The 26,734-nt window shown below is 39.9% G+C and overlaps 1 protein-coding gene across 12 annotated transcripts in view; it reads right to left on the bottom strand.

Annotated features, from left to right (window-relative positions):
* Arhgap10 (Rho GTPase activating protein 10) overlaps window positions 1-26,734 on the bottom strand; it is a 285,111-nt gene that overhangs the window by 154,630 nt on the left and 103,747 nt on the right. For all 12 annotated transcript variants that reach the window (XR_012435595.1, XR_012435593.1, XR_012435594.1 and 9 more), the window contains 6 exons: window positions 20,480-20,581; window positions 18,142-18,252; window positions 16,291-16,395; window positions 8,432-8,561; window positions 6,202-6,308; window positions 4,196-4,290 (listed from right to left, as the gene is read on the bottom strand). Coding sequence is in view for 9 of the 12 variants with exons in the window: in XM_074041257.1 (XP_073897358.1) it covers window positions 4,196-4,290; window positions 6,202-6,308; window positions 8,432-8,561; window positions 16,291-16,395; window positions 18,142-18,252; window positions 20,480-20,581 (650 nt within the window). In the remaining 3 variants the exon portion in view is untranslated. The remainder of the gene's footprint in view (window positions 1-4,195; window positions 4,291-6,201; window positions 6,309-8,431; window positions 8,562-16,290; window positions 16,396-18,141; window positions 18,253-20,479; window positions 20,582-26,734) is intronic.

Raw genomic sequence — 26,734 nt, 5'->3', positions numbered from 1 at the left:
GCTCACGCCATGGCATTTGAAGTGTGACCGGTAGGAAGCAGTAGGTACTCACAGTCACTTAAGAGCCTTACTTTTTTGTTATCATCTGTCTTTTTACTTATAGCCATCCTGGTGGGTATACAGTGATACCCACTGAGGTTTTGGTTTGCATTTCCCTAGGAACTAATGGTGCCAACATCTTCTCATCTGCTTATTTTCTTTGGAGAAATGTCTAACTCACATCTTTTGTCCATTTCAGAACTTCATGTGTCTCTTCATTACTGAGTAATAAGAATTCTTTTATGTTCTGGAATGAATCCCTTATCAGACATATGATTTTCAGACACCTTCTTGCTTTCCTATGGTGCTCTTAGTGCATGTTCTTAAGTGCTGCCCCTTAGCCGAGAAAAGATTCGAAGTAACCTTTGAGTGAATTGAGAGAGAAAAAGACAAAGTCATATCCACCTACCCACTAGCAGTACTGGCTAGCTGGTCCCCACCCCCTGAGTCACTCTCCCCTTTGTGCTCAGCAATAGATTCCCTAAGGATTAGAGCAGCACCTGGATGCTGAAACAAGGCAGCAATTTTCTAAGCAAGGATTGAAAAGCCTCCCGTGCAACAAGCTGTAACGAAATAGCTACATTCGGGCCAGTGGTATGTGAGCAGAAGTGCCGTGTGCAACTTGTGGAAAGCATCCCTACTGTACAAGACATTGCTGTGTGCTGACTGGGGACAGCCATCTGGAGCCTGAGGTCGCTGGGAAGGAGAACCAAGCCCAGGAGGAAGCAAGATTGACCCCAAAAAGTTTACATCAGCCCTGATCTGGCTGCCTCTAGCTTCCCAAATGAAAACATAAACTTCACCCTGGGTAAGCCATGATGACTTTTTCTGTTACCCGCAACCAAAACTGATCTGAACTAAATACCACAATTAAGTGGTATAAAACTCTGGATTTATATCTACACAGACCAAATGCAAGCCTGATTAAATGCACACTGATTAAGTACCACCTACTGTCACAATGCCACCTGACTGTTCTTCTGACATAAGAAATACAAAGTAACCTAGGTGCTGGTGGTTCATGTCTGCAATCCTAGCTACTCTAGAGGCTGAGATCGGGAGCATAGCAGTTCTAGGACAGCTGGGGCAAAAAAGTTTGCAAGAATCCATCTCAACAGAAAAAAGCTGAGCACTGTAGTACATGCTTGTCATCCCAGCGAGTGGTGGGAAGCATAAATGGAAGGAATGGGGATCAGGCTGGCCTGGACAAAAAGTGAGACCCTATCTCCAAAATAACCAAAGCAAAAAGGGCTGAAGGTTTGGCTCAAGCAGCAGAGAACCCACCTAGCATACATGAAGCCCTAAGTTCAAACCCCAGTACAGCTGAAAAGAAAAAGAAATACAAACTAGCAAAAACAGGAACTAGAAAGAAGGAAATTTTTACTTGTATTAAACCTTGTGATCAACTGCAAAACTACAATATAAAAGTTCCCAACAGGAATTCTGTTGGGAACTCCACTGGAAACCATCCCCAATCCCCACATGCCACAAACCAGGTTAAATTTATTTTCTCTAGCAGAATGAAAACACCAGAGTTCGTGCTGTGGCAGCATGGTAGAGATGGAAGGACAGTTGACTGACAGTTGCTTGACTGAATCTAATCCAGTTCTGTCTCTTCTGAGCAACAATTCAATTTCACTTAATCCAGCACAAATTTGGTGATCAACCACCATAGCTAAAGTCTTACAGTTGGTATTGAAGGACCAAGTAATGCTAAGTGAGACAGGGTTCCAACTCCCATGGAATTCTTAATCAAATAGACGAAGAACAAATTACTCACAATTCCTAGTCTCCTTGTCCAGGAATCAGGGGAAGAGAAAAGAGAAAAGTCGACCTCATTCAAATTTGTAACTAACACCTTCAATGCTCCAGAACGGCCACAAAGGAATTAAAGTGCATTCACTCCCAACAGAGTGACAGCAAGGGGGTGGCTCCTGCCCACTAAAGGCTTAGGTCCCCCACCATAGTTCCCAGAAAGGAACTCTGGGTCTCAAGAGATTCCCTGGAAGAGGGAGCTGAAAGAGTAGGGACCCAGGCTCTCCCCAACTCTTAATAAGGGAACTCTATTTTTTTGCTGATTTATATACACATAAATGTAAATTTTTATTTCAAAAGTGAGTCTCCCTATAAAGCAGTTTCAAAACCAGTTCCTCCCCAGTTCTCAGTCTCTTTAAAAGTTATTAACCTCAGTCAGGCACTGGAGGCTCACAGCTGCAATCTTAGCTACTCAGGAGGCAGAGATCTAGAGGATCACAGTTTGAAGCCAGCCCAGGCAAATAGTTCGAGAGACTCTATCTTAAAAATACACCAATGCAAAAAAAGGGCTGGCAGAGTGGCTCAAGCGGTAGAGCATCTGCCCAGCAAGGGTGAAGTCCTGAGTTCAAACCCCAGGAAGATGTTACCAGCCTCATAAGAAAGAGTAATAAGAGGGGTGAATTTGATCAAGGCATATTACATAATGTATGGAAATCTCACAATGAAACTCCTTTGTGCAATTAATATACACTAATTAAGAAAGAAAACTTTTTTTTTAAAGTTATTATCCTAGCTGACCAAGGTGATACGTGCCTGTAATCCTGGTACTGAGAAGGCTAGCCTACAATGAGACCTGTCTCAAAAAACATGGGGCAAGAGTAATTATCCTTTATACATAAAAATAACTTCATGGTAATTCCTTGTCAGTCTTTGTAAAAAGTAGAAAGTGGTTACAATCACCAGATCCTGATTGACAGAAATATAATCAAGCTCTCAGATAACGTAGAGTCTGACAAAAATGTGAATCACATTACAACAATATAAGAAAGTACTTGTGAGTGCCCTGCTTTCAAGGTGAATCAGATTAACTTCATTCAATGCATTTCTGAGCGAACACCACTGCCATTTCACCTCTGAGGACTATCTGGGGAGTACCCTAACCATTTGGTGCTGCTCAGTGCTAGAGCTCAGTGCTTCAGAGCTCAGCCTCCACGGGCTCAAATCTCAGCTTTCTCACACAACCTGGAGATCCACTCTGCCTCAGTTTCTCCCCATAAAATTGAAACAACAATGTCTACCTGAGGCACGGTAAGGATTAAATGAGATAAACATACAAGAATTCAGAACCCTGCACTTAGAAAGGCTCAGTGAAAGAGAGCTGTAAGAATGTGCTCAAACTGGATGAAACCCATTTGCCTCTCCTCTTTAAGTTTTGACAAGCTCTTATTGGCTTAGACATTAACCTCTTTCATACTGATACTCTCTCTTTCACAATCTTGGCAAAATGCTTATCTACCCACTTGTCCTCTTCACAGTAGTGCCAATAGGTTTTTTGGTGCTGAAAATAGACCCAGTCTGTCACTCCTGTACTGGAAAGTGAGTCACAGCCTTCCTCTCTCTGTACCAACTCTGTGGATTCTGCTAGATCATTTACAAGAAGCATCAGCATTGCCTATTTTTGACCTGAAGTTTTACTTCTTTTTAAATCTTCTTTTATAAGATTTTATTACATAAATATGAAACAGCCTTATCTGAAACCCACTGCTGCCAAAGCCAGGGCAGGAAGGAATGACTGTGCAGTCAGTGACCAAAAACCAAGTGCTCTAAGATCACCATGGTTCCCCTAAGTGCTATGGGAGGACAAGTTAGTGCCAGGCAGCACTCATACTGGTGGGTGAATTTCCTTTACTTCCTCCTCTTGGATAAAGACTCTTTCATAACTGAATAACAGAGTCAGACAATAAGAAAAAACCTCTGAATGAACAGAAAGGGTTTGCCTGAGAGTCTCCATCACACACAAGGAATCTGCCCTGCAAATTCATATCCCCCAAAAAGAGTGTGGTTCTGTTAGTCACTACCACCACCCTTTTTCTAGCTCTCCCCTGCACCCCCTCACCCTCACTCATTATTCTCTTCCTGACACAAATTACACTAGGGTCAACAATGAAATGCTCTTTTAAGTAACAACACAGGTTAGCATGACTCCAGAATTCAACCAAAATGTCACTCCACAGATACACAGTGACCAAGATTAAACAGCTTACACTGCATGCACAGCCTGGAAATATAACAGGATAACATTCTCCCAAGCAATGGAAATCACAGTGGAACCTAACCTCTATTTTTTAAACCATATCTTTAAATGATTCTTTTATCACATTCAATAATTCCAGCAACTTACCGGTCAGCAGCTTCAATGTCGAAACAAAACCTTCTGTCAATGGAGTCAGTGTGCCTTTTGGTGCATTCTTTCAGAAAGAACACCTCTCCATCCCCCTGCAAACAAGCACAACATTCTCAAAACTGCATTATACCCTGAGCCACCTGTCTTGGGGGAGCCAAGAGTCAACACCCCGAGTCCCTTTTCTCCATTCTCTTTCAAACCAGTTTGTTTAAACATACTTAGAATCTAAAATTGGAAAAATTCACCATACCTCCTGTTCTTGCTCTGATTGTAGTACCATTAAGCCAGATCTCACCAAGGGCAAGTTTAGAAGGCAAATTAACAGCAGTGTCCAGATACACTAACATCAGTTATTCAATTAATGTACTTTTTAAGGAGTGAAAATTCATTTTAAGGTCACAGTATGCTGTACCATATGTCATAGTAAGTGACCAGTTTTGACCTACAAGAATTACAGTTCCACATGGATCACCCCACAGTGTGCTAAGGACCCTAATCAGATATGGTGATCATCGAGAGCTCAAAGCACTCAATCTGTTTCCAAAGTGAATCACCCTGGATTAGTCTTTACTTTTTATCTCTTTTACTATATTACTCTATCTCACTACAGCACCCTCTCTAACGAGCATTAAAAAGAAAGCAGCCAGACAGCGTGGTGCACACCTGTAATGCCAACACTCAGAAGGTGAAAGTTTGAGACTAGCAAAACATGTCTAAAAATAAAAATAAAAGCGGCGGGGGCGGGGGGGTGGTGGTTGGCTAGGAATGCAGCTCAGTGATAGAACTCATGCCTAGCATGCACAAGACCCTGGGTTCCATCCTCATGCCAGGAAACAGAGAGAGAAGAGTCAAAAGCAATTCAGGAACACAGGTGCTCAGCGAAGAACAATGATAAGAAGTCTGAGTATATATACTGTTAGACTATTCAATATTTTCTAGATAAGGGAGGAGGTGGGGGCAGGGGGGAGAAATGAACCAAGCCTTGTATGCACATATGAATAATAAAAGAAAAAAAAATATTTTCTAGAATATGGGGATCCCCAAACAACATTTTTAAACCACTCAAATATATAAAAATTCAAAATATCACAGCTGTAGTCTATCACTTGAGGCTATTTTATCATTTGAAGTCTAGAACAGAAAGATATTGTTAAGCAGAAATGTTGTGAACTTGAATTCATCCCAACAGCTAACTCAGACTTGAGGCAACAGCCTTGCTCCCTCTTCTCCGTGACCCTACTTTTCTATGTGTATTTCATCATCCCATAAATTTGTCTTTATTACAACCTTCTTTAAGCACTTTCAGGCAGAAGTATATATGTACATAGACGTGAACTTGGGTTACGTCTGTATTCACCCTAGCAAAGCCATACCCATCCACCCAACAAGCAATGACTTGACTTGCCTTCTAACATGTATGGCCAATTATGTAGGAAACATTTCCCACACCATGGGTTATTGTAATGAGCTGTGACTATTTAAAGTCCACACGAAGCTCACCTTTGCTACAGGGTCAGCTTCTGAGGTCTTTTTACTGTTATGCTTTGCTGTATATCTCTTTGGGAGAAGCAGTTAGCTCAGTGAGAATTACCTACATGAAAACTTTGTGTGTCTAACTGAAGGACAGTCAACTTCACTACAGATCACTCTAATTCACAGTGTTGTCAGGCTATGAGGACACAGTATGTAATGCAGGTCAGGTCTTCTATGTAAATGTGGGGGACCACAGAGTCCCAAAGGTTTATTATCACTGTCATCTTCCCCTTCCAAAAGCAGTGACAGAAAAGGAGTCTATTTTTCTCATTTTAAAATTTGACTGTAAAGACCCATAAATGCAATTCAGAAAACACAAGAACTGTTCTGTTTTCTGGCCTACTTACAAACAAAACAAAACAGATTTTAATCCTAGAAACAAAGTATCATTAGTGGATATAAACCATTAAAATGACACCTCCACTGAATACCTCTTATGTAGAACGGAAAAAACAAAATCAAATACTTACAAGTTTCCCCCCAGATCTGTGCTCAAACGGGATCATGTTGAACTTTTGGGCTGCTTTCCGAAACATGCAGTAGTGTTTGACCCAGCTGGAACCAAATGGAGCAGGCCCTTCAACAAAACACAAAACTCTTAAATTAGTAGATATACAGAGCTCTAGCACGTTACTGAAGAGGAAAGCCCCAATAAGCATCGACAAATATAGCTTGGTGAGGCCCATCAGCAACGATGCTGTTCCAATAAAAGAGAAAAAACTGGGAAAGTAAGAGGATCCATGGAGATACTTAGAAACAGAATTTTACGACATTTTCAGCAACACAAATGGGATTTAAAGCATACTTTACACTGTGGTAGAAAAGCCAACAATTACCTCACACCTGAAATCTCTTCATTTAAGCTCTGTTTGTTGCTTGTTTTAGGTAGAAAGAGCTCACTGGGGTTTCAAAAGTTTCATTCAATAAATGTGATGATTTTGGCTCTTGCTTCTCACAGTGGTAGAACTGCAGAATCACAGCACAGTAAAAATCATCTAGTCTAGAAATCCAGCGTGATTTAAACACACCCAGGTGAGCAGCTGCTCTTGCTGATGAGGAAACTTAAGTTTGTCAAGGAAGAGCTCAGCTACTAAAATGACCCCAAAGTCTTTGGGTTTTCTAATGTTATAAACAAGGACACCTTCTGAGCTGTGTCTTCATTAAGATGACAACTGATATAGTTTTAAACTATTTGTCCCCAAAGATTCATGCACTGGAACCTTGGTCCCACAAACTATGAGAGTGGGTTCTCTAAGAGATGATTACGTCACAGGGAACCGCCCTCAGGAGTGATTAATTTAGTTCTCACAGGACCAGGGTAGTTCTCATGGCAGGTTACTATAAAATGAGGCCACCCCACATGCTTGGTGCCTTCTGCATACGGCCACTTGCCTTTCCACGTCTTTGTCACATTATTGGGGGGGGGGGCCCTTCCACCTACCAGAATCATGAGCCAAATAAGCTTCTTTTCTTTCTTTGTTTCAGTGCTGGGAGTCTGAGGGGTGAACCCAGGGACTTGTGCATGCTAGGCAAGTGTTCTACACCACATCTCAAACCTCTTTATGCCGTATCCAGCCCTAGGTATTTTGCAACACAAAATAGACTACAATAGTGACAATACTAAAAAACCCCCATGAGGACTGCAGGTGTGGCTCAAGCGGCAGAGCACCTGCTTTGCAAGCATGAAGCCATGAGTTCAAACTCCAGTCTTCTAAAAATTCCATGAGATAAGTAAAATAATATCAAGGGTGATTATTCTTATAGCCATCTGCAGTCTTCCTGATAGCTTTAGTAAAAATAAACTATCTCAGGTGTAGACAGAAATGATGTGAAAAAGAAAAGTATACCTCTCTTCACTTCGACAAGAGGGAAGGTAGGGCTGTAAGGCAGAGGAAAGTGTGTGTGTGTGTGTGTGTGTGTGTGTTGTCTTTGAACCAGGGCCTCTCACATGCTAAGCATGTTCCACACTGAGATAGGTAGGGACATCTGCAAAGTGTGTGTGTGTGTGTGTGTGTGTGTGTGTGCACCCGTATATACAGAGGACAAAAGACAGGAGGTGACAATGTCATCATAAGTCCATCATACTCTGAGCCTTGGCTCCCTTTCAAATGAGTCCCTGGGTCACAGTGTGGAGCTCAGTGAGATGGTGTGGCTAGACAGCAGGGTGCTCACAACCATTCTTAATGTCATGTGCCCTCTCCAAAGGAGAAATGTGTTTCCCCCAAACATATGAAATATGTCTTCCAGGATAGTAGGGGGCAGGGATTATTTTCCAAAATGACACAGAAATTACAACAACAATAGCAAAGTTTTAAACAGAGTCCTGCCCAGGTGTGTGGGGGGAATTGTTGCAGACTTCAAATACTGACTGCTGGGATGCTCAAGTCTCTTAGATAAAATGGCATGGCTTTTGCATAGATGCTACATGCACCGTCCCATATACTATCCATATTACTTATAGTACCTAACACAATGTAAATACATGCAAACAGTCATTATCTGACCGTTTAGAGCAAAGTGACAAGACAAAACTCTGTAACCGCCCAATAGAGACACAGTGGTTCAGTTTTGGATTTTGTTTTTCTCAAATACTTTGAAGCTGCACTGAGTTGAGTGCACAGAGCAGGGCCTGCAGGTGCAGAGTGCAGGCTGGAACTGGGATTTCTAGCTAGCAATCAGCCAGCCTTTGAGGTCACTTACTTTTCTCCTGCACATACAGGTAGCCTTCTGCTGTAAACTGACTGACTCGCTTATGGTCCTTGGGGTTCTGCCTGATTTTGTTCATAAGTTCTTCCACTTCAGACCGTGTTCCTTCAAATCGATTCCGTGTCTAAAACAGAAAAAAACATGGACACGTCTCAAGTTCACTTATGAACTTTTTCAGGTACTTTTTAACACTCTTCAGAACTAAAATTAAGCTTGGAGGATTTTTTTTATACATTTGTCAAATATTCCTCTTCTAGTGTGTGTTATTGAGATTCATGCTCAAAGGGAAAAAAACATGGTAAGATAGCTAATAGAGGAGCATACATCAGCCCAGATAACCAGAAGTTATCACTTTTGAAGCTTTCCAACACCCATTTTATGTTGTTCTGCTACTCAACATAAAGTTTCCTGCCTTTAGGTCTCTTGATTTAAAAACAGACAGGTCATAAAATATCTACCTGGGAAGTACATTTTTTGTAATAATCAACTTTACTCAAGTTTTTAATGTTATACAAGCAATCCAAGCACTAAGAATCAAAATGCTTAATTCTTTACAAAGTAATAAACATACGAGTATCCATTTCTTCCTTGGTCGTGGTAAATGCACTTGAAGATGACATTTTTTTCCCTAACGAAGGAAGGAGGAAAAGTCTCACCTACAAATAATATCTTTCATCTCTGAACAGACAAATCTCATTTCTGAACTGCAGGAGCCTTGGAATGCCAATATCTGTCAGACAGCTACACTGAGAACATCTATGCAAGATGAAGTGACAAAATTACCGAGGCCACTGTGATGAGTCAGCACGACCACATTTCTGGACATTTCTTTCATCCAGCCTCAAAAATAATTGTGTTAATACCAAAAAACTGCTGATGTGAAACTGTGGAGGAGCTGAGATAGAAAGTTATTATTGAAGTGTCTCCTCACCTCTCCTGACAATGAAAAGGGTTATCTGAGCCTTAAGAGTGGAAAAACGGTACAGTGGTACTTTTTTCCTAGGGAAATGGAGAGTCTGATAGATGGAGATGGTAGAGTTTTATTTTAAACATAAGCTAAGAACTAAAAAAAATCTTTTTATGGACTTTAAGATACTACCAGGCTGCAAAGATTTGCTGAGCCAGTTCTCATAGCTCCAGCATTTCTTGTCCCTATCTTCATACTAATTTCACTCTGATTTTATAACCCTCCTTTGTCATCTCATCCAGATTCCTTCCAACCCTCTTCCAAATTCTCCCCAAGTGTGTATAACAGACATACATATGCATACTCACATGCTGTCTTAACCCCATGAGTTTGTATCAATAATTTCATTATTGATGCTGAAATTATATTAGATTTGCCCAGCAAGAGTCCTTCGTGCTGGCTACAGAATGAGAGTCTTTTGACACACTCCCTTAATTCTTGGTGCAATGCTATACTCTAGTCTAGTAAGATATCTAGTAAGATTTAAATTTCCTGTCCAGGTTATAGAATCAGCCATTCCATGCTCTCCATTGGAGCACTGTTCTTTCTAGCCTATCTCTTCCCAGGTTTGTAAACTTCTTCTCTAACAATGAGAAACCTGGTTCCCTTTATCTTCAATGTGTTTGATTGGACCGATTAACATAGATGACAAGGTAACGAGGCTCCCAATACTCCAGCCACCTCTGTGCCCCCACCCCAGTTCCCTGCTGCTGACACCTGCACAGTGCTGCCTCCACCTCACTGCCCTGCTTTCTAAGCATTTATGACTCTGCACTAAGAAGGGAAGGGAAGGCTTAACTAGTGTTTTTAGAACACACCATGCTTATTTAGATAAATTGTGAACTGGAATGAAAATTATTCAAACAGAAATCAACAGAACAGCTACAGCCTAGTAATTCCCAATTTGAAATTCCAGGCACATATGAAGATATCCTCCAATTATTTTTTTCTTTTTTTTTATTGTTTTATTATCCATATGTGCATACAAGGCTTGGGTCATTTCTCCCCCCTGCCCCCACCCCCTCCCTTGCCACCCACTCCACCCCCTCTCCCTCTCCCCCCCACCCCCTCAATGCCCAGCAGAAACTATTTTGCCCTTATTTCTAATTTTGTTGTAGAGAGAGTATAAGCAATAATAGAAAGGAACAGGGTTTTTGCTGGTTGAGATAAGGATAGCTATACAGGGAATTGACTCTCATTGATTTCCTGTGCGTGTGTGTTACCTTCTAGGTTAATTCTTCTTGATCTAACCTTTTCTCTAGTTCCTGGTCCCCTTTTCCTATTGGCCTCAGTTGCTTTAAGGTATCTGCTTTAGTTTCTCTGCGTTAAGGGCAACAAGTGCTAGCTAGTTTTTTAGGTGTCTTACCTATCCTCACCCCTTCCTTGTGTGCTCTCGCTTTTATCATGTGCTCAAAGTCCAATCCCATTGTTGTGTTTGCCCTTGATCTAATGTCCACATATGAGGGACAACATACGATTTTTGGTCTTTTGAGCCAGGCTAACCTCACTCAAAATGATGTTCTCCAATTCCATCCATTTATTTCATTCTTCTTCATGGCTGCATAAAATTCCATTGTGTATAGATACCACATTTTCTTGATCCATTCGTCAGTGGTGGAGCATCTTGGTTGTTTCCATAACCTGGCTATTGTGAATAGTGCCGCAATAAACATGGGTGTGCAGGTTCCTCTGGAGTAACCTGTGTCACAGTCTTTTGGGTATATCCCCAAGAGTGGTATTGCTGGATCAAATGGTAGATCAATGTCCAGCTTTTTAAGTAGCCTCCAAATTTTTTTCCAGAGTGGTTGTACTAGTCTACATTCCCACCAGCAGTGTAAGAGGGTTCCTTTTTCCCCACATCCTCACCAACACCTGTTGTTGGTGGTGTTGCTGATGATGGCTATTCTGACAGGGGTGATGTGGAATCTTAGTGTGGTTTTAATTTGCATTTCCTTTATTGCTAGAGATGGTGAGCATTTTTTCATGTGTTTTTTGGCCATCTGAATTTCTTCTTTTGAGAAAGTTCTGTTTAGTTCACTTGCCCGTTTCTTTATTGGTTCATTCATTTTGGGAGAATTTAGTTTTTTAAGTTCCCTATATATTCTGGTTATCAGTCCTTTGTCTGATGTATAATTGGCAAATATTTTCTCCCACTCTGTGGGTGTTCTCTTCAGTTTAGAGACCATTTCTTTTGATGAACAGAAGCTTTTTAGTTTTATGAGGTCCCATTTATCTATGCTATCTCTTAGTTGCTGTGCTGCTGGGGTTCCATTGAGAAAGTTCTTACCTATACCTACTAACTCCAGAGTAGTTCCTACTCTTTCCTGTATCAACTATAGAGTTTGTGGTCTGATATTAAGATCCTTGATCCATGATATCCTCCAATTATAATAGTACTAGGCTCCAAATATTACAGTAGGTCACATTTGAACACTTAATGTTGTAACCGAGGGCTGGGGGTATAGCTCAGGGGTAAAGCACTTGCCTAGCATGCATGAGGCCCTGGATTCAATCCCCAGCACTGCAAAAAACAAGTCAAAGAAAGCATTATCACTGGCACTTCTTAAAATGATTTATGATCCTTTAATCCTCACAATGACTGGTAGGGCAGGTCTCTCCCCAGCATCATGCAATGTCTGACACCTCTGCTGCCTTCCTCTCCTTCCTTGCTTTAGCACCAAACATTTCCCTACAAGTCAGATTTAAATTAAGCCTTATAAATGAAGCCTTTTATTATAGCTGCTGTCTGGTAGTGGGGGGAATTCCACCTAGGGACCAAGCTTACATCAGACTCATTTGAGGATGTGTGGAAAAAGGATGGGTGAGGGTGAGCCACCATACTGGAGGAAAGGAGACAGAGAAGGAGGGGCTATGTGCATTCACTTTTACCCAGAAATAAAACTGTGAAGGAGAGGGGGATCCCTGTATAGATTCCAAGTACAGACAGCCATTTTTCATCGAGCTTTTCCATCCTGGCTCCATGGCTTCATTCGGGAAGCAAAATATACTTAAAAACACAAAGAGGGGTTCATGAAATAATTCTAACATAGCAGACACAGACCCATACAGCTCTGCTCTATAATCTTCCAAAATTACAGAAAAGAAGTAGGGAGGAACACACACTTTGTCTTCACTCAAATCCCACATTATCACCTCAAGTGCTGGATGCACAAGGACCTGGCAGAATAAGGACCAGTGGACTGGGAAACCCCAAGTAAGATGGACCCAAGTTAGAATCAGTGACAGGGAGAAACAATCTGAAGTTTGCCATTAGTGCCTACATCTGAGTTCTTACATTTAATGGGACTCCCATTGTTACCCATAAGTAGTCAGGGTCCAGGGAAACAAGACAGCCATATCAGGATGTGCCTGGAGTCCTATAGTTACTGATCTCAGGTACACCAAGTGTGACCCATCTTCTAATCCAACCCTAAATCTGAAACTAAGGACTTGAGTCCTGCAGGGAGCATCTGCCACTTCCAGCACTGGCCCTGTCCTTCAGGCACTGTGACTTCAGGAAGAGATGCTTCCTTTCCCTTATCTGCCAAATAGGAATAAAAGGAAAACCTCCAGCACAGGATTTTCATGAAGTCCAAATGAAGCATTTAGGGTAATGACTGGCACACAGTAACAAAGTTCATTTAGACGGCATTGCTTTTTTATTGAATTACATAATGTTAAGTCCCTCAAAAGTCACAACAATTATTTTCTATCAAAGGAAAAATATCCATGCTGCTTTTTAAATACGTCTTCGCGATTCTTAGAATCTTCTAGGGACTCTTTATGAATCCTAACATTCCTCACTACAGTTCCTTTCAGGAAGAATTCTATTCTAGTCTTCCTTAGCTCACATCCTTCTGAAGACAAGGATCACAAAAGTTCAGAGTTACTTTTTAAAAATATCCTTTAATTTTGATGCAATGTCCATTCTTCTGGAAAAATCTATTTCCTAAAAGCTACCTTGCTACTTTCTTGCTTTCTATTTATTACTCTAGATTATAGAAAATGGAATGAAGACTGAATCTCTCAAAAAAAAAAAAAAAGAAGGTCTAACCATTTTCACAATAGAAAAGAATGGGGGAAAATAGGTTGTTTTCTCTCTTAAATAACCTCTTTTTTATTGTAAATTGGGTTTTCTATTTAATTTTTTTACTATAATAAAATCCTAAACAGTTCACCAAAATTATCTAGAATGATATAACATAGAGATAATAAACTCTAAGACCGGGTTGTCATATTTGAGCATATTCCATTTCATGCATCACACAAGAAATAATACATCACTAGGATTTTTCTTCCGGCTTTTATGTAGCCAGCACTCTCCCCTTATTATTTTAAAAGCTGACATCACAAGGGAATGAGATGACTGGCCAAGAAATGAGGAAATGACAGCTCCACTGAGGGACAGCAGATGGTACAGAATGAACGGCATGAGTTTCGAAGGTGCTGATGGGAAAAGAATAAGTCACAAAGCAAAAAGTGAACAATGGGGGGGGGGTGCAATGGCTCCCATCTATAGTCCCAGCTACTCAGGAGGCTGAGCCCAGATGACCAGGCAAGATAACAAGGTTCTGACTCAAAATCAAAACAAAAAAACACTTCATCACATAGGGCGGGGAGTGTAGCTCACAGCAAAGCCCTTACCTAGCATGTATGGGGCCCTGGGTTCTATCCCCAGCACCACCAAAAAGAAAAAAAATAAAGCAAAGACAATACCTATACCAACTGTTCTCAAAGTTGAGGGTGAGGTGGAGAAAAAAGACAGCTTCTATGTGAGAGCTGCACAAGTGACCTGGGAAGCATCCAGGATAAAATCAAGAAGGGACTGATTACAGAAAAGGTTGGAGGTTTAGGGCAAATCACTGACAAGAATTCTTAGGTTCTTGAAAATACAGAAAAAGGGCTTTTTTCCATAAATTATTATTTGCCCTTTTCTCTTCAGGAAATGAAGGCTGATATCGAATGTAAGTTCTTACTATATTAAAGATATCAACCAGGCCATTTCGTGAAGCACTGCAAATGATAAAAGCCTGCGTTGGAGTACTGCTCCTAAGAGTTCAAGACAGTCTGGCTCACTCCCACTGACACAGTAAATGACTCTGGACTTGTTTTGTGTAGGTAAAGGCACTAGACCCCATCTGTCCTATGGGTGCACTATAATTGCACTTCCAGCAGAAGCAAGCTGTGCATCGAGAGCCTCGCTGAAAGCCCGACACTGACCCTGGGCCCTCGTGTGGCCCAGGGCTGAGGCACCGCTGGCTTTACAGTAGGCAAACCAGGCAGCCACATAGGACACAGCGCTCGGCTGGTCTCACACTGGGCCTAACGTTCTATCTGTCTTGAAACTCTTCATCTTTCTTAAATAAGGGGCCCTATTTTTCTTTGACATCAGTTCCACAAATTATATATACACCCCCACCTAAAGATACTCATTCAGGTCAGTCCTGAACTTGAAAGATGAAGCCTAGCCAGAAAAAGTAAATTTCTACATGTTATATACCCAGTTAGTAGAGGGGAGAAAAAAAGTCAGGATTATAATCTAATTTTCTGAACAACTGTTCTTTTTATAAAACTGCATTCTGCTGCCTACAAAGTATTCTGAAAAACCACATTCAAGTACATCTTCTACCTACAGAGACAATTTCAAGGTGAGTAGGATTAACCTGTGCGTGTGGATTTGGGGGTTTCTTTTTAAATTGTTATATGATAGTACCTATCACATATTTTATAACTCCTTTCACTAATCTTGGGACCAAAGCAGCAGGAAAATAAAAACCTGCTCAAGGACTCTATTAACGTTAACTCAGCTGAATGTCCAAATGATCTGTGGACAGAAATTGACACGTGGCTGAAAATGTAGCTCAGTGGTAGACCGCTTGTCTAGCGTGTACAAAGGTCCTGGGTTAGACACCCACAGCACTGCAAAGAAAAACAGGAAAAGGGAAAGGAAAGAAAAAGAAAAAGAAGAAGAAAGGGAGGGAGGAAGGGAGGGAAGAACACATGAACCACAAAAACAAGAGATTTTATCATCTTCCTTCTCAAATATAAAGAACTACTCACACACACAAAAAGGAAGCACAATATACACAAAAGGAATTCATCTTCAACTTCCATCATGCAGAAAGTTAAAGCCCAGGCAAAAAACACAGTGCACAAGCCTATTTATCTACCATGTGTCTTTCTGTGTGTGCAGCATGTCACAATGCTGTCACACTAGATTTCTAAAAAGTGTCACTTCATGCCACATACACTCTACTAGCTTTCCCATGAGAATACTTCTAAGAATAACTGAAGTGTTGACTATAAAAAAACATCTGGTATCTAAGCAAAATCACATACTGTATACTGCATAATAAAATTCTCCAAATCTATCCCAGACCTGCTAGAAAGAATACATTTACCAAAGGAAAACAATGAAGACCAACAGCAACTGTGAATGCAACACACGAGTACATATGCCTAAAATGTAGGGAAGAGATTCTACTTGAACTCTAAGTCCACGGGGAATGAAAATCATGAAGCTATACAGTTAATAGAGGAAATATTTAATTCATTATCATTTAAAAGCCTTGAATGTAAAGTGGCAGGTTCTGTTTGCAGTTTTATGCACAAGTGACTTGGAGTTGACATAAGCTTTTCCTTAGAACTGTCCCAGACAGTGCAGGAAGAGCCACCAGGTGGCCCAATTTCTTGAGCCTCAGTTAGCTGAAGAGCAGTTTGTCATGGCAGGAGCTGACCACCAGGGGGCAACAGATCCCCACGTTCTCAGAACCAACAGATCAGCCTGGTCTTGCTTTAAAGCTTTTCTTACACCCAATATATGAAAAATACACATTCCAAACATCTTTTTTTTTTTTTTGAAACCAAAAAGATTTAATTTTCTTACATTCTGAATGTTGATCTGTAGTTCCATTTTGTAGTGATTGAAGTCTTTGGAAAGTTCATGACCCTGATGATAGAAAGTAAACATTCCCTGAAAAAATGACAGCATCTAGAAAAAGGAGAAAAGGGGACATTAGCACAGCATGAAAAGACCCTCAAAGGAGGAAAAAGTCCCATCAACAGCCAAGTACTTCCTCATCTCACTCCACTGAGGTAGATTAATTCAAGGACAGTCATTAGAATTCAAGTAAATGAAGTGCATGTTACTTACTAATTGGTCTTCAGTGAAAGTGAATACACTATTATTTTTCTTAACTATCAGTACCACTAATTCTTACAGCATTCTATAAGAGATGGGATTCTAAGTCATCCATCTGTCCTCATTAGTCCAGAGAATCCAAATATTCCTTTGTAATTGAAACTTTAACACTGTGGGTCAAATCAACCCATAAGAAAGTAAAACAGATCAAAGGTGGAGTCTTCTAAGGGCATCCATGCAGAACAACGTCTGTTTTGTTGACAATTGAGATGTTCAGTGACTTGCCCAGAGCACAATCAGGGTAGTAATTAAGCCCGTAAGTTTCCTACCAACTCCCAGTCTGCGCCCTCTTAATTAGAGGGCAGCTGCTTCTGCCCACATGTGAGTGTATCTCTAAAGTGAGCAGAAGTGACTTGTGCAGAGAGTTAGGAAAATCCTGAAATTCATTTCTTCAGGATGTTGCATGATATAGAATGGGCTCTCACATCAATGGCCAGCCATGGTCAACTCCCAAGCACAGTAATCTCTTGTTATGTAACCTTGGGAAAAATCACTGAAAATTTCTCTACTTCAAGTTTCTTACTTGCTAAGAGAGACAATAAAGATTATCTCCTCATTCAATTAGTGGGTAGCATAAGAGTGAGCCCCGTTCAGTTCTTAGAACCATGATTTGAACCATGACTGAACATTGTAAATGCCTGATAAATGTATGCCATTTTTATTTCACATAAAAGGAACACTTTAAGGAGGTTTAATTTTCTTCTCATTGTATAATTTAGGTTAATTTTATTACTCCAACTGGCTAATTTTTAATCAATCGCTACTTGACTATTCTTTCTCAAAATCACACACATAATGGATAAACTATATATAGTATTTGAATTATAGCCCAATAAAACTGTGTAATGAAAAAATAACACCAATAGTCTATATTGAAATTAAAATTGAGAATCATGAATTCCAATGCTTCAATTTTTTTTTTGTTAAAAGCCAACAGCATGAACTACGCTTTACAGCTAGATTCAGAAGGTTCATTGATTCATACATATGCATATCAATATCTAACTGAAGCTATTAGAAAATGTCCATATAGTCACAAAAATCATATGCTAGTTGCTCACAAAACTGCTTCAAATATTTTCATATTACAATTTAGGTTGCCATAAGCATTTTGAGTTGTGTCAGAAGTCATGATATTTGAAGAATGAAAGTTTGAAGGAATAAACTTACTTCAGAAACAACTTGAAAAAGACTAATTCCATCAGACTACTCACGAACTAATATAAATTCTTTCAGAGTGATTTTTAATTGGTGGACCACAAGGAAGTTAGCAGAAATTGCACCTGCCTGCAGTCCTGAGACCACACATCAGCAGGATTATACATTACGTGAGCTGTGCAAATGAGGGCAAGGTCCACTGAAGCAGAGTCAGTTCCTTGACTTCTGTCTCTGTGCATTCTTTACAATCTAGGATGTCTTGCTTCATGTTTATACATGACAGACTAACAACCACAAATGGGATCCAGGAGGGAAAAAAAACCCTACTTCTATTATATCACAAAAATGTACTTGTGAACAACTTGCTCTGGTACTCACAGGTTCCACAAACTCAAACTTCTTTCTCTCTTGGATTTCCTGAAGTTTACATACATATTCAAGAGACAGTTCATAGAAGTGCTGCCGGTTTTGCTCCACTTGGAGATCTGCCTGTGTTAAAATAATTAAAGTTAGTTGAACTAGAGACAGACAGAAGTGAAACTCTACACCAGAGGTCAGCAAACTCTAGTCCACAGGCCAAACATGCTGCACTGTTTTTGGAAATAAAGTTGTACTGGAATACAGTCACGACTATTTATGTATCATTTATTGCTACTCTCCTGCCACAACAGAACTGAGCAGCTGCAACAAAGACCTGATAGTCCAGAAAAGCCTAAAGTACTATCAGACTATTTGCAGAAAAGGCTTATTGACCATCAAGGGCTGACAATTCAAGGGTTAAGCCCTGAATTCTCACCCCCAGAAACCATTCTCACAAGGCACCATGTAATATTTTTTTCCCAACTTGACTAATTTCACTTTTTAAGGTACTTATCTAGACATTTCTCCAGAAAAGATGCACAAATGAACAATAAGCACATGAAAAGGGCTTAACTAATCATCAGGGAAATATAGAGCTATACCACTAACATACACACAGAAAATAAGGGTTAGGGCCGGGTAAGGACTTCTGGGGTACTATTGATATGAATATACAACATGGTACAGCCAGTGCAGGAAAAAGCATGGCAGTGCCTCAAAAAGTTAGAAATACAATTGCTGTATGATCCAGCAAGTCCATTTTTAGGTATATATCCAAAAGAACTGAAAACAGACTCAAAAGGATATCAGTACACACACACTCACAGCAGCACTAGTCACAACAGTCAAAAGCTAGAAGCAATCCGAGTCTCCACAGACAGATGAATGGACAGTCAAAATATGATCCATACACACACTGGAATATTACTCCGCCTTTAAAAGAAGCTAAATTAGCCAGGAATGGTGACATAAGCACGTAATCCCAGCACTCAGGAGTTTGAGGCCAGCCTGGGCTATACAGTATACAGAGTCTTGTGGCTCCTGGGGCCCCTGCAGGTAGCATAAGTCAGGGGGTCATGAGAAAAGCCACATTCTGGAGGGAAAGAGGACATGTACCAATGGACTGATGTGGAGTGGGAGAGAAAGAGCCTAGGGTGACTCCCAGCATTCTGCAGAGGTGATGTTTACAACAAGACACCTAATTGGAAAGTGAAGAGGAGATGGAAATTTACTTGGGGCTAAAAGTCCCCTGAAAGTGGTGATAATGGAATCCCATAAAAGCAGCATCTGTCGCTACAAAACAGACGGAGGGCAGGAGATGAGGTGGCTGATGTAACCAGGACATGGTTTTCTACATAATGTAGAACAAGGAGAAAAGAGAGCCTCCCCCAAGTATTATAATGAGGATTAAGCAGAACAAGAGCTCTTGGCTCTTTTGTAAATTAGCAGGTGCCATCCAAATGCCAGCCAAAGGTATTAGAGAGACAAAGAAAATGTCACCTGAGATAGCATCAAACCAACCTCAAATACACACATACATATCTACAACTCAGCATGTGACACTCAAGTGTAACCTGGGTGATACCAAAGTCAGTTATTAGTGTCATTTGGATGATACTTCAATAAGCATGTAATAACAGTACACTGTGCCCACATTCCTTATGTGTTTAAAATAAAAATTTTTTAAGCTACACTTTTGTAGGCTAAGTCAAGATCTTGAACTGCAAAAAGCATGATTCTCAATAAAAGTGCATTTCTGCGTTGTAACCCCTGATGTGTCTGTTCAAGCCTGTAAGAAAAACAAATCGCAGGGGATATACAAAGAAACAGGAGAAATGAGAGATAAGATATAAATTCCTTCATCCTTATATGTAGCCCCTCCAAAAAAAAAAAAAAAGGAGTCTATTAACACAAGTAAAACAAATGGTCTCTTTCCAATGAAGCCGAACCGCCCAAATTCCCAGCTTTAAATGAGATTAATGCTGCCTTCACATAAAAGGAAAATGGGATATAAGTTTATTAACCGTGATTCATGTCTTCAAGAAATCTTGAAAGTCAATTAAGAGCTCCATTCCTACAAATACAGCTGTTCTTCAGGAATGCTGGTTAGAAATACTGAAATGAAAATTTTCCTACCATGAGTCTAGATAAAATCCATCGCTATAAAATATTCTCATTTTGTGTCATACTTCACAAAACATTCTTAGTGCACTGCAAAACCTGGTTTTTTCCTCCATCCCTACATAATCCCAGATGAGAAGTTTTCAAAAGGAAAACACATTTTCAAAAAAGAAAAAAGATGTGGACTATGTGTTTATTAATTTTGGAAACAAAATTAACAGAAAAATAAGAATACCTCTTGCAAATGTGAGTCTTTCTTTTTGGCTGATAGATTCAAATGTTTATCAATGAGGCTGTAATTCTTTTCTGTCTCTTTGTCGAACTTCTTTTTTTCTTCCTAGAAATAAAAAAAAAAAATAGTCAACTATGATTAAACAGGAAAAAACCCTCACAGACATAGTTAATCCACTGGAAAGTCCAAAATCTGAAAAACATCTGGAAGTAAAGTCCCACTAAATATGACAGAGCTATCAGAAAAGCCACTACTTATCAGTCATCAAGACAGCTTAGGACTGTAAAGATGCTTCATTTGTTTTCCTTCGATGGACTCATTTCTAACTACAGGTTATCTTTCAACTCTTCATACTTAGCAGTGTTGTGAATTAATGCTCACAAAAAGAGAAAGAATACATAGTAAGAAACCATACAGCTTAAAAAAGCAAACTTGCTCCACATCTTGGAGTAGAAATGGAACTTGTTTAAAATTGAAACAGTTTTGCTCTACATTTTTTAAGAAAATCATAATAACCTCTATTGGGAAAAAAACATCTTGAGAAAGAGCTTCCTTAATGATGATTTGAATATAACAGTAAGATCATCTGTCCAGAAATGTCACTGTCTTTCCCACATCTTACCAATGATTCTTACAACACTGCTTACAATATGTATCAACAGGTCATCAGAGCCTAAAATAATAGTGACATCCCAGTACCTGTTAACATTATAAAACTAGTACTGGTTAACACTACAGCTATGTCTCAGGTAGCACCTAGAACTAGTGTTTGCTTTTCTTTTGTTATAGAAGCCTTCTGAGAAAACAAGTAACCAAATTTTTGAATGCAGAGAAGACAAACTATCTCACCAAAAGCCACTGGCCAAGTTGGTAGGTTTTCAGTAAACATTCTTGAAACACTACAACCTCGTGATGGCACAGTGTGTCCATAAACCTGAACCTCTCCACCGTCTCCTGGCCAGGAATGACTCTTCCTTATTCCAATGTTCTAAAGCAAATTTTCTAAAAACCTTTGCTGGGATGAGTTTTCCCTGTTAAGCAGAGATTAAATAAAGAATGTGAGTTCTACCTCTCCTCATTTATCTCTCCACACCCCATGGGACTGCAAACTGTTCTTTTGGGAACATGGGAGAGAGTCATCTGAAGACCCTAAGTTAATCCCCACATTGATGGACAAGAGACTCAGAAATGGGAGTTTCTTTTCATTTCTGCTTCAACTCTAATTATCAACTTGCACAACCTCAAAAAAAAAAAAAAAACTGACAACAGATGGCCTAAAATTTCTTATCAAAAAGATCAGGGATTGTTTTCAAGTGACTCATTCTTACTAATCCCTTACTTCATCTACTCATCCACATGAGAGAAAGAAACCAAGAAACAGTTTGGGTTTCATCTCCTTTACTTAATTGTCACTCTTTTGTTGAAGTACATTTTTTCTTCATGCCCTAGACACATCTTCTAATTTATAAATATTTTTAAAAGTCTAAGGCATTGTGATCTAGTGATACTCCTTTCGGCTTCTCATTGTCAAGACCTTCATCAGCTATTTTAATAACAGAAAATAAACTAGGGCAGACAGATGCTCATCGCTTAACCGCCTTGCTAGTTTAAAACCATGCCAGTGCAGAGTGCACACTAGGACTTGGGTCTAGGCCTCACCACTTACTGCTGTGACCTTGCACCAGTTATAGCATACTCTGAGGCTCTGTCTCTCAGTTTCAATAGGAAGGAAAATAATGTCTCTGCATTTACCATAAGACTGCTACAAAGCCACCTCCCAGGACCTTCTTCACAGACTAGTGCTTACCAGGAACACAGAAAACCTCTTTACTCTCTTATCTCATTCCATTTGAATCACAGAAAGGGACAAAGGAAGGCGTGAAGCTGACCTCAGCAGACAAAACCCCCAGCACACTCAGCAAGAGCAGGGCATATAAATTAGCATGTGGGTAAAGTGGGAGGGTGTTACACAAATGTTGCTGTGTTTCCTTTTGGAATCTCAAGACTTGGATAATTTTTTCTTCCAGCATTTGTTTTAAATGTCATTGCAGAATATTATTCTGCTTTTTTGTGCTCATATGATTCCTTGGGCTGAAATACTACGAATTTTAAAAGACAACAGTCAAGTAGCAATTGATGAAGAATGGAACATTTTCTTTTCCACACTGCATTATAAGAAATATAGAATATAAGTTGACCAGTATAATGGAACTTGATGAAGTTCCATCAAGGATCAAATTAACAAGGTGAAAATGTTTCTTAGAAGTCAGACATTACAAACTCCAGTTAGTCCGGACTAAGCAATAATACAATGAGGGAAGTTGGCTGGGAAGGAGCCAGGTAGCCCCTGTGAACTTGGAGGGGAGGCAGCCCAAATATTGCCAAGCAGTTCTGCCATGTGTGGAGACAAGCCTGTTATACAAGCTATCTCTTTTCATTTTCCTGGAACAATTGGGGGAAAAAAACAAAAACCTAATGATTTTTAAATACTGGCAACAAATGCTTGTAAAAATTTAATATGAGTAAGCCAAACAAAATTCATGTTTACAGATTAAATATGAGTCATAGGAAGTTATCTCACAATCTGTTATGAAATTGGACGTACAAAAAAATAGTCAAGAGATACTACTTCATAAATGTCATTGGTCAAATATGACCAATGTTATATAGATGACAGAGGGAATTCATGAACCCAAGAACCACAGTTCAGATAATCAGATCTTCTAACTACCATTAAAATATGTACAATGTTTGCCATCAGAAATCACTGGGTTTAAGAAATGGATCATTTGACCAGTAGTGTGGATATAACTGTTTGGCTACCAGGAATAGAAAAGAGAGCCCTGCCTTGTATCAAAATTAATTCCAGATGCATGGAAAGAGTCACAAGAAAAAACACGAAACCATAATAAAGAGAACTATTTTTATCAGATCTCAGAAGAAGACAAAGACCTTTTAAGCAAACAGAAATGGTAAAAGTCCATAAGAGCTTCTGGATATCAAAAACCACAAGGAGGCAAACAAGGCAAATGCCTACGAAACAACAGGGGGGAAACAGCAACCAATGTGTCAGGAAAGAAGCAAACATTCCTAGCACACAAAGCATTCAATTTTTATGAAGCAACTCTGCAAAAAGTACACAGGACTATTACCATTTAAAAAAAAATTCATAACAGTTTGAACATAACTGTGAAGTGCCTATTTTTCTAGAGGGTACTAGAATGTTTTGTTTTGGTTGGGAAGGAGGAAGAAACTTTTCTAAGCTAACTTTAAGATGAACTTTTTTTTTTAAGTTTTCTACATTTTACAAATGTCCTGGGAAGAGGAAATGACAAAGTTTGCTTTCCAGCTATGAACACTAGGTAGCATTCAATGTTTGACTAGTCTGGAGAAGGTCTTAAACACTTTCTTAGAGACTCCAACTCCTCATTTTTATTTAAATGAAGAAGTGGAGAAAGACCCCCCACACACACAGGAAACAAGGTCCACAAGAATAATAAGCAACCAGGCACTCGTTAGAGCACAGTCCTGCACATCCAAATTAATCAGAGCGCTGTGCTCTCTAGTGTTATCCTCCAGGGATTTATGAACATCCAGTAGGGTCAAACCCACCTTCCAGAAGCACCCCCTCTCCACTCCAGTGGGGGCGCACATTACGGGTCCTCCACTCCTGCCTGACGTGGCACTATCTCCTTCCACCAACTGCACCTCCTTCCTCTCACTTTCCCTAGCCTCTCTGAAGAGACGAGAGGCACAGGCCCACGTGACAGAGGACAAGTGAACAAGCCAGCAGAGGACTGCAGGCCACCAACACTGACAGTGCCGCTGCCACCTCAAGAGCAATTTGTTCCAGGTCACTCAAGCTGTGGTTCTGTACTCTTTGGCCAAAAAAGATCCTAAGCCACAGTAGTCTTTCATGTCACTCCAGAATGCAGAGTAGACAAAAGCCTGAACAAGTCTTGTTTGGCAAGCCATTGATGGTATGAAAAGTAATGGCAGTGAAAATTGCCAGGCCCCATACCAGACAGGAAGTATTTACCAAATTCATTTAATTCTCACAACAGCCTTCTAAGGCAGATGTCACTGGCCTTGCTTTACAGACCAGGAAACTGAGGCCTAGAGGCCAAAAGTAACCTATCCCAAATCATAGCTCCTCAAGGCACTGAAAAAAGATGCAAAACAGGAAGCATTGCTTTGTCTTTCCCAAGCAGGGCAGTGAGGTGCATCCCACAGGCCTCTCTTAGGCCACTTTTCACAATGCACCTTTACTGTTTCTTTTTCATCTCAGTCTCCCGCAGAGCTGCGGCCTCCTGGAAGGCCAGCCAGCATTTTAATTCACTGTTATCTCCCAGGGCCTCTCTCTGCCATAGGATAGGTGTGTTTTATTACTAAAATAAAAAAAATAAATTAAATCATTTCTGCTTTATCAAACAATATAATGTGAGAAATTATTCAGGTAGGTTTGGTTTTTTTATCCATATCTTGTAGTTATTTACAGAATCTTGATAAATCAGTTTTTATTAAAAGTTTATTCATTAGACATAGTCTTAGAACTATGAGAAGAAATGTGGGGTGAAAATCTGGTAATGGGGTGAGGTGATCAGTCATTATGTATGAAATGAGCATTTTTTTCAACCCTGTTTTTGGAGAAAGTTACTTGGCTCTTTCCAAGATGAACAGACCCCTGTCATTACAGTTTAGCTGCATGTACTTAAAATTAGCCTGACGCTGTCTCAATGCACATCTGTATTATTTGTTTGGGCAGATGTCTGAAAAAGCAATTTTAAATTCTCCCTCTGGGTCTATTAAGTCATGTTAGCATATTTCTTGGAGATTTTGCTCAATGTGCTTGGCCCCTATGTTGTTTGGCACCTGCATTAGTTTCCTGTGGCTAAGTCATCCTCCAGTGAGCAATGGCTGTGAGTATACTGTGGGATGTGGAAATAAATGCCAACCTCCTCAGGTGGAGAATGAGTTCAAAGAGCTAAGAAATGAACTAGACCTTCACTGGGTGAGATGGCTCATGCCTGTAATCGCAGCTCTGCTGGAGGTGTAAGTAGGAGGATCACAGTCCAGTCCTGCCTAGTCTAAAATGCAAAACTATACCTGAAAAATAAAGTAGAAAGGATTGGGGATGTACCACAAGTGATAGAGATCTGCCTAGCAAGCAAAAGCCCCTGTGTTCAAAGCCTAGGGAGGGAGAGGGAGAGAATGAGGCCATGAAGAAAACTCCCAATAGCAAGGAGACACAGCACACAATGTACATCCTGAGGTGGCAAAAGGGCTTTCAGACAGAGGTAAAAACCTGAAAAGACAGAGAAATGAGCTCGGAACAAACACAAGTCACTCAAGAAGAGCATTCCAAACAAAAACAAAGCAGTCAAGAAGGACACCATGGGATTTTTTAAAAATCCAATTTATAAAAACCACCTAGCAGCTTAGATTACATTCAAACCACAGTTAAATAAGTAGCTGGGCTTCTGGAAACTAGAAATAGCAAGATACATGGAATCCAGAGATTCAGTTATGACATCACCAGCTGAGAAAAAAAAAGAGAGATAGAAGATAAAAATGTTGACATGGATATCTGAAAATTCTTACGTGGCCAATTTTTAAGTAGACTGTGGGGTTTTTTGTTTTTTTTTTTAAATCTCCACATGAAAACTGTTTTATGCTGTTTTAAAAAGCTCTTTAACCTGAGAAAGCAAAATTCTTTTAAATTATTCCATGTAAACACATTAACCAGAGGAACGAAAAATGTGTGCTAGTCAAAATAGGATTGAATGTTCAGGAAACTCAGATGTAAAAGATAAAATACCCAAACTACAACCATTTCCAAGTTGTTATAATTATCAGTCAAATAAGCTATTCAATGGACATCTTCTTTTTGAGGGCAAGATGAAAACTGGTAGAAAATGAAGACATAAAGCAGTCTTTTTTTTAAAGATTTAACCATCTAATGGAAAAGACGTATGTTTATATATTGCTAGATAACACAGACAACCATCTTTCCCTAATGTTTATTACGAAGTTCAGAAAACTGCCAGTTAATAAAAGGCTTCTCCCTGGGACCCACAAAGTCTGGCTCTTCCCAAGGCATCAAGAGGAATGACAGCCATGACACACTCTGCACGGAAGGATAAAACCTTCCTAAACATGAAGTCAGAAGCAAAATGAAGATGCAAAGAATTGAGATGTCGGGATAGAATCTGGCTGCTAGGCAGCTGACAGCAGAGACTACTGAAATAATTTCTCCTT

This window comes from Castor canadensis, chromosome 9 (genome assembly GCF_047511655.1).
Source record: "Castor canadensis chromosome 9, mCasCan1.hap1v2, whole genome shotgun sequence".
Lineage (NCBI taxonomy): Eukaryota > Metazoa > Chordata > Mammalia > Rodentia > Castoridae > Castor > Castor canadensis.
This window is presented reverse-complemented; position numbering and strand designations above follow the sequence as displayed.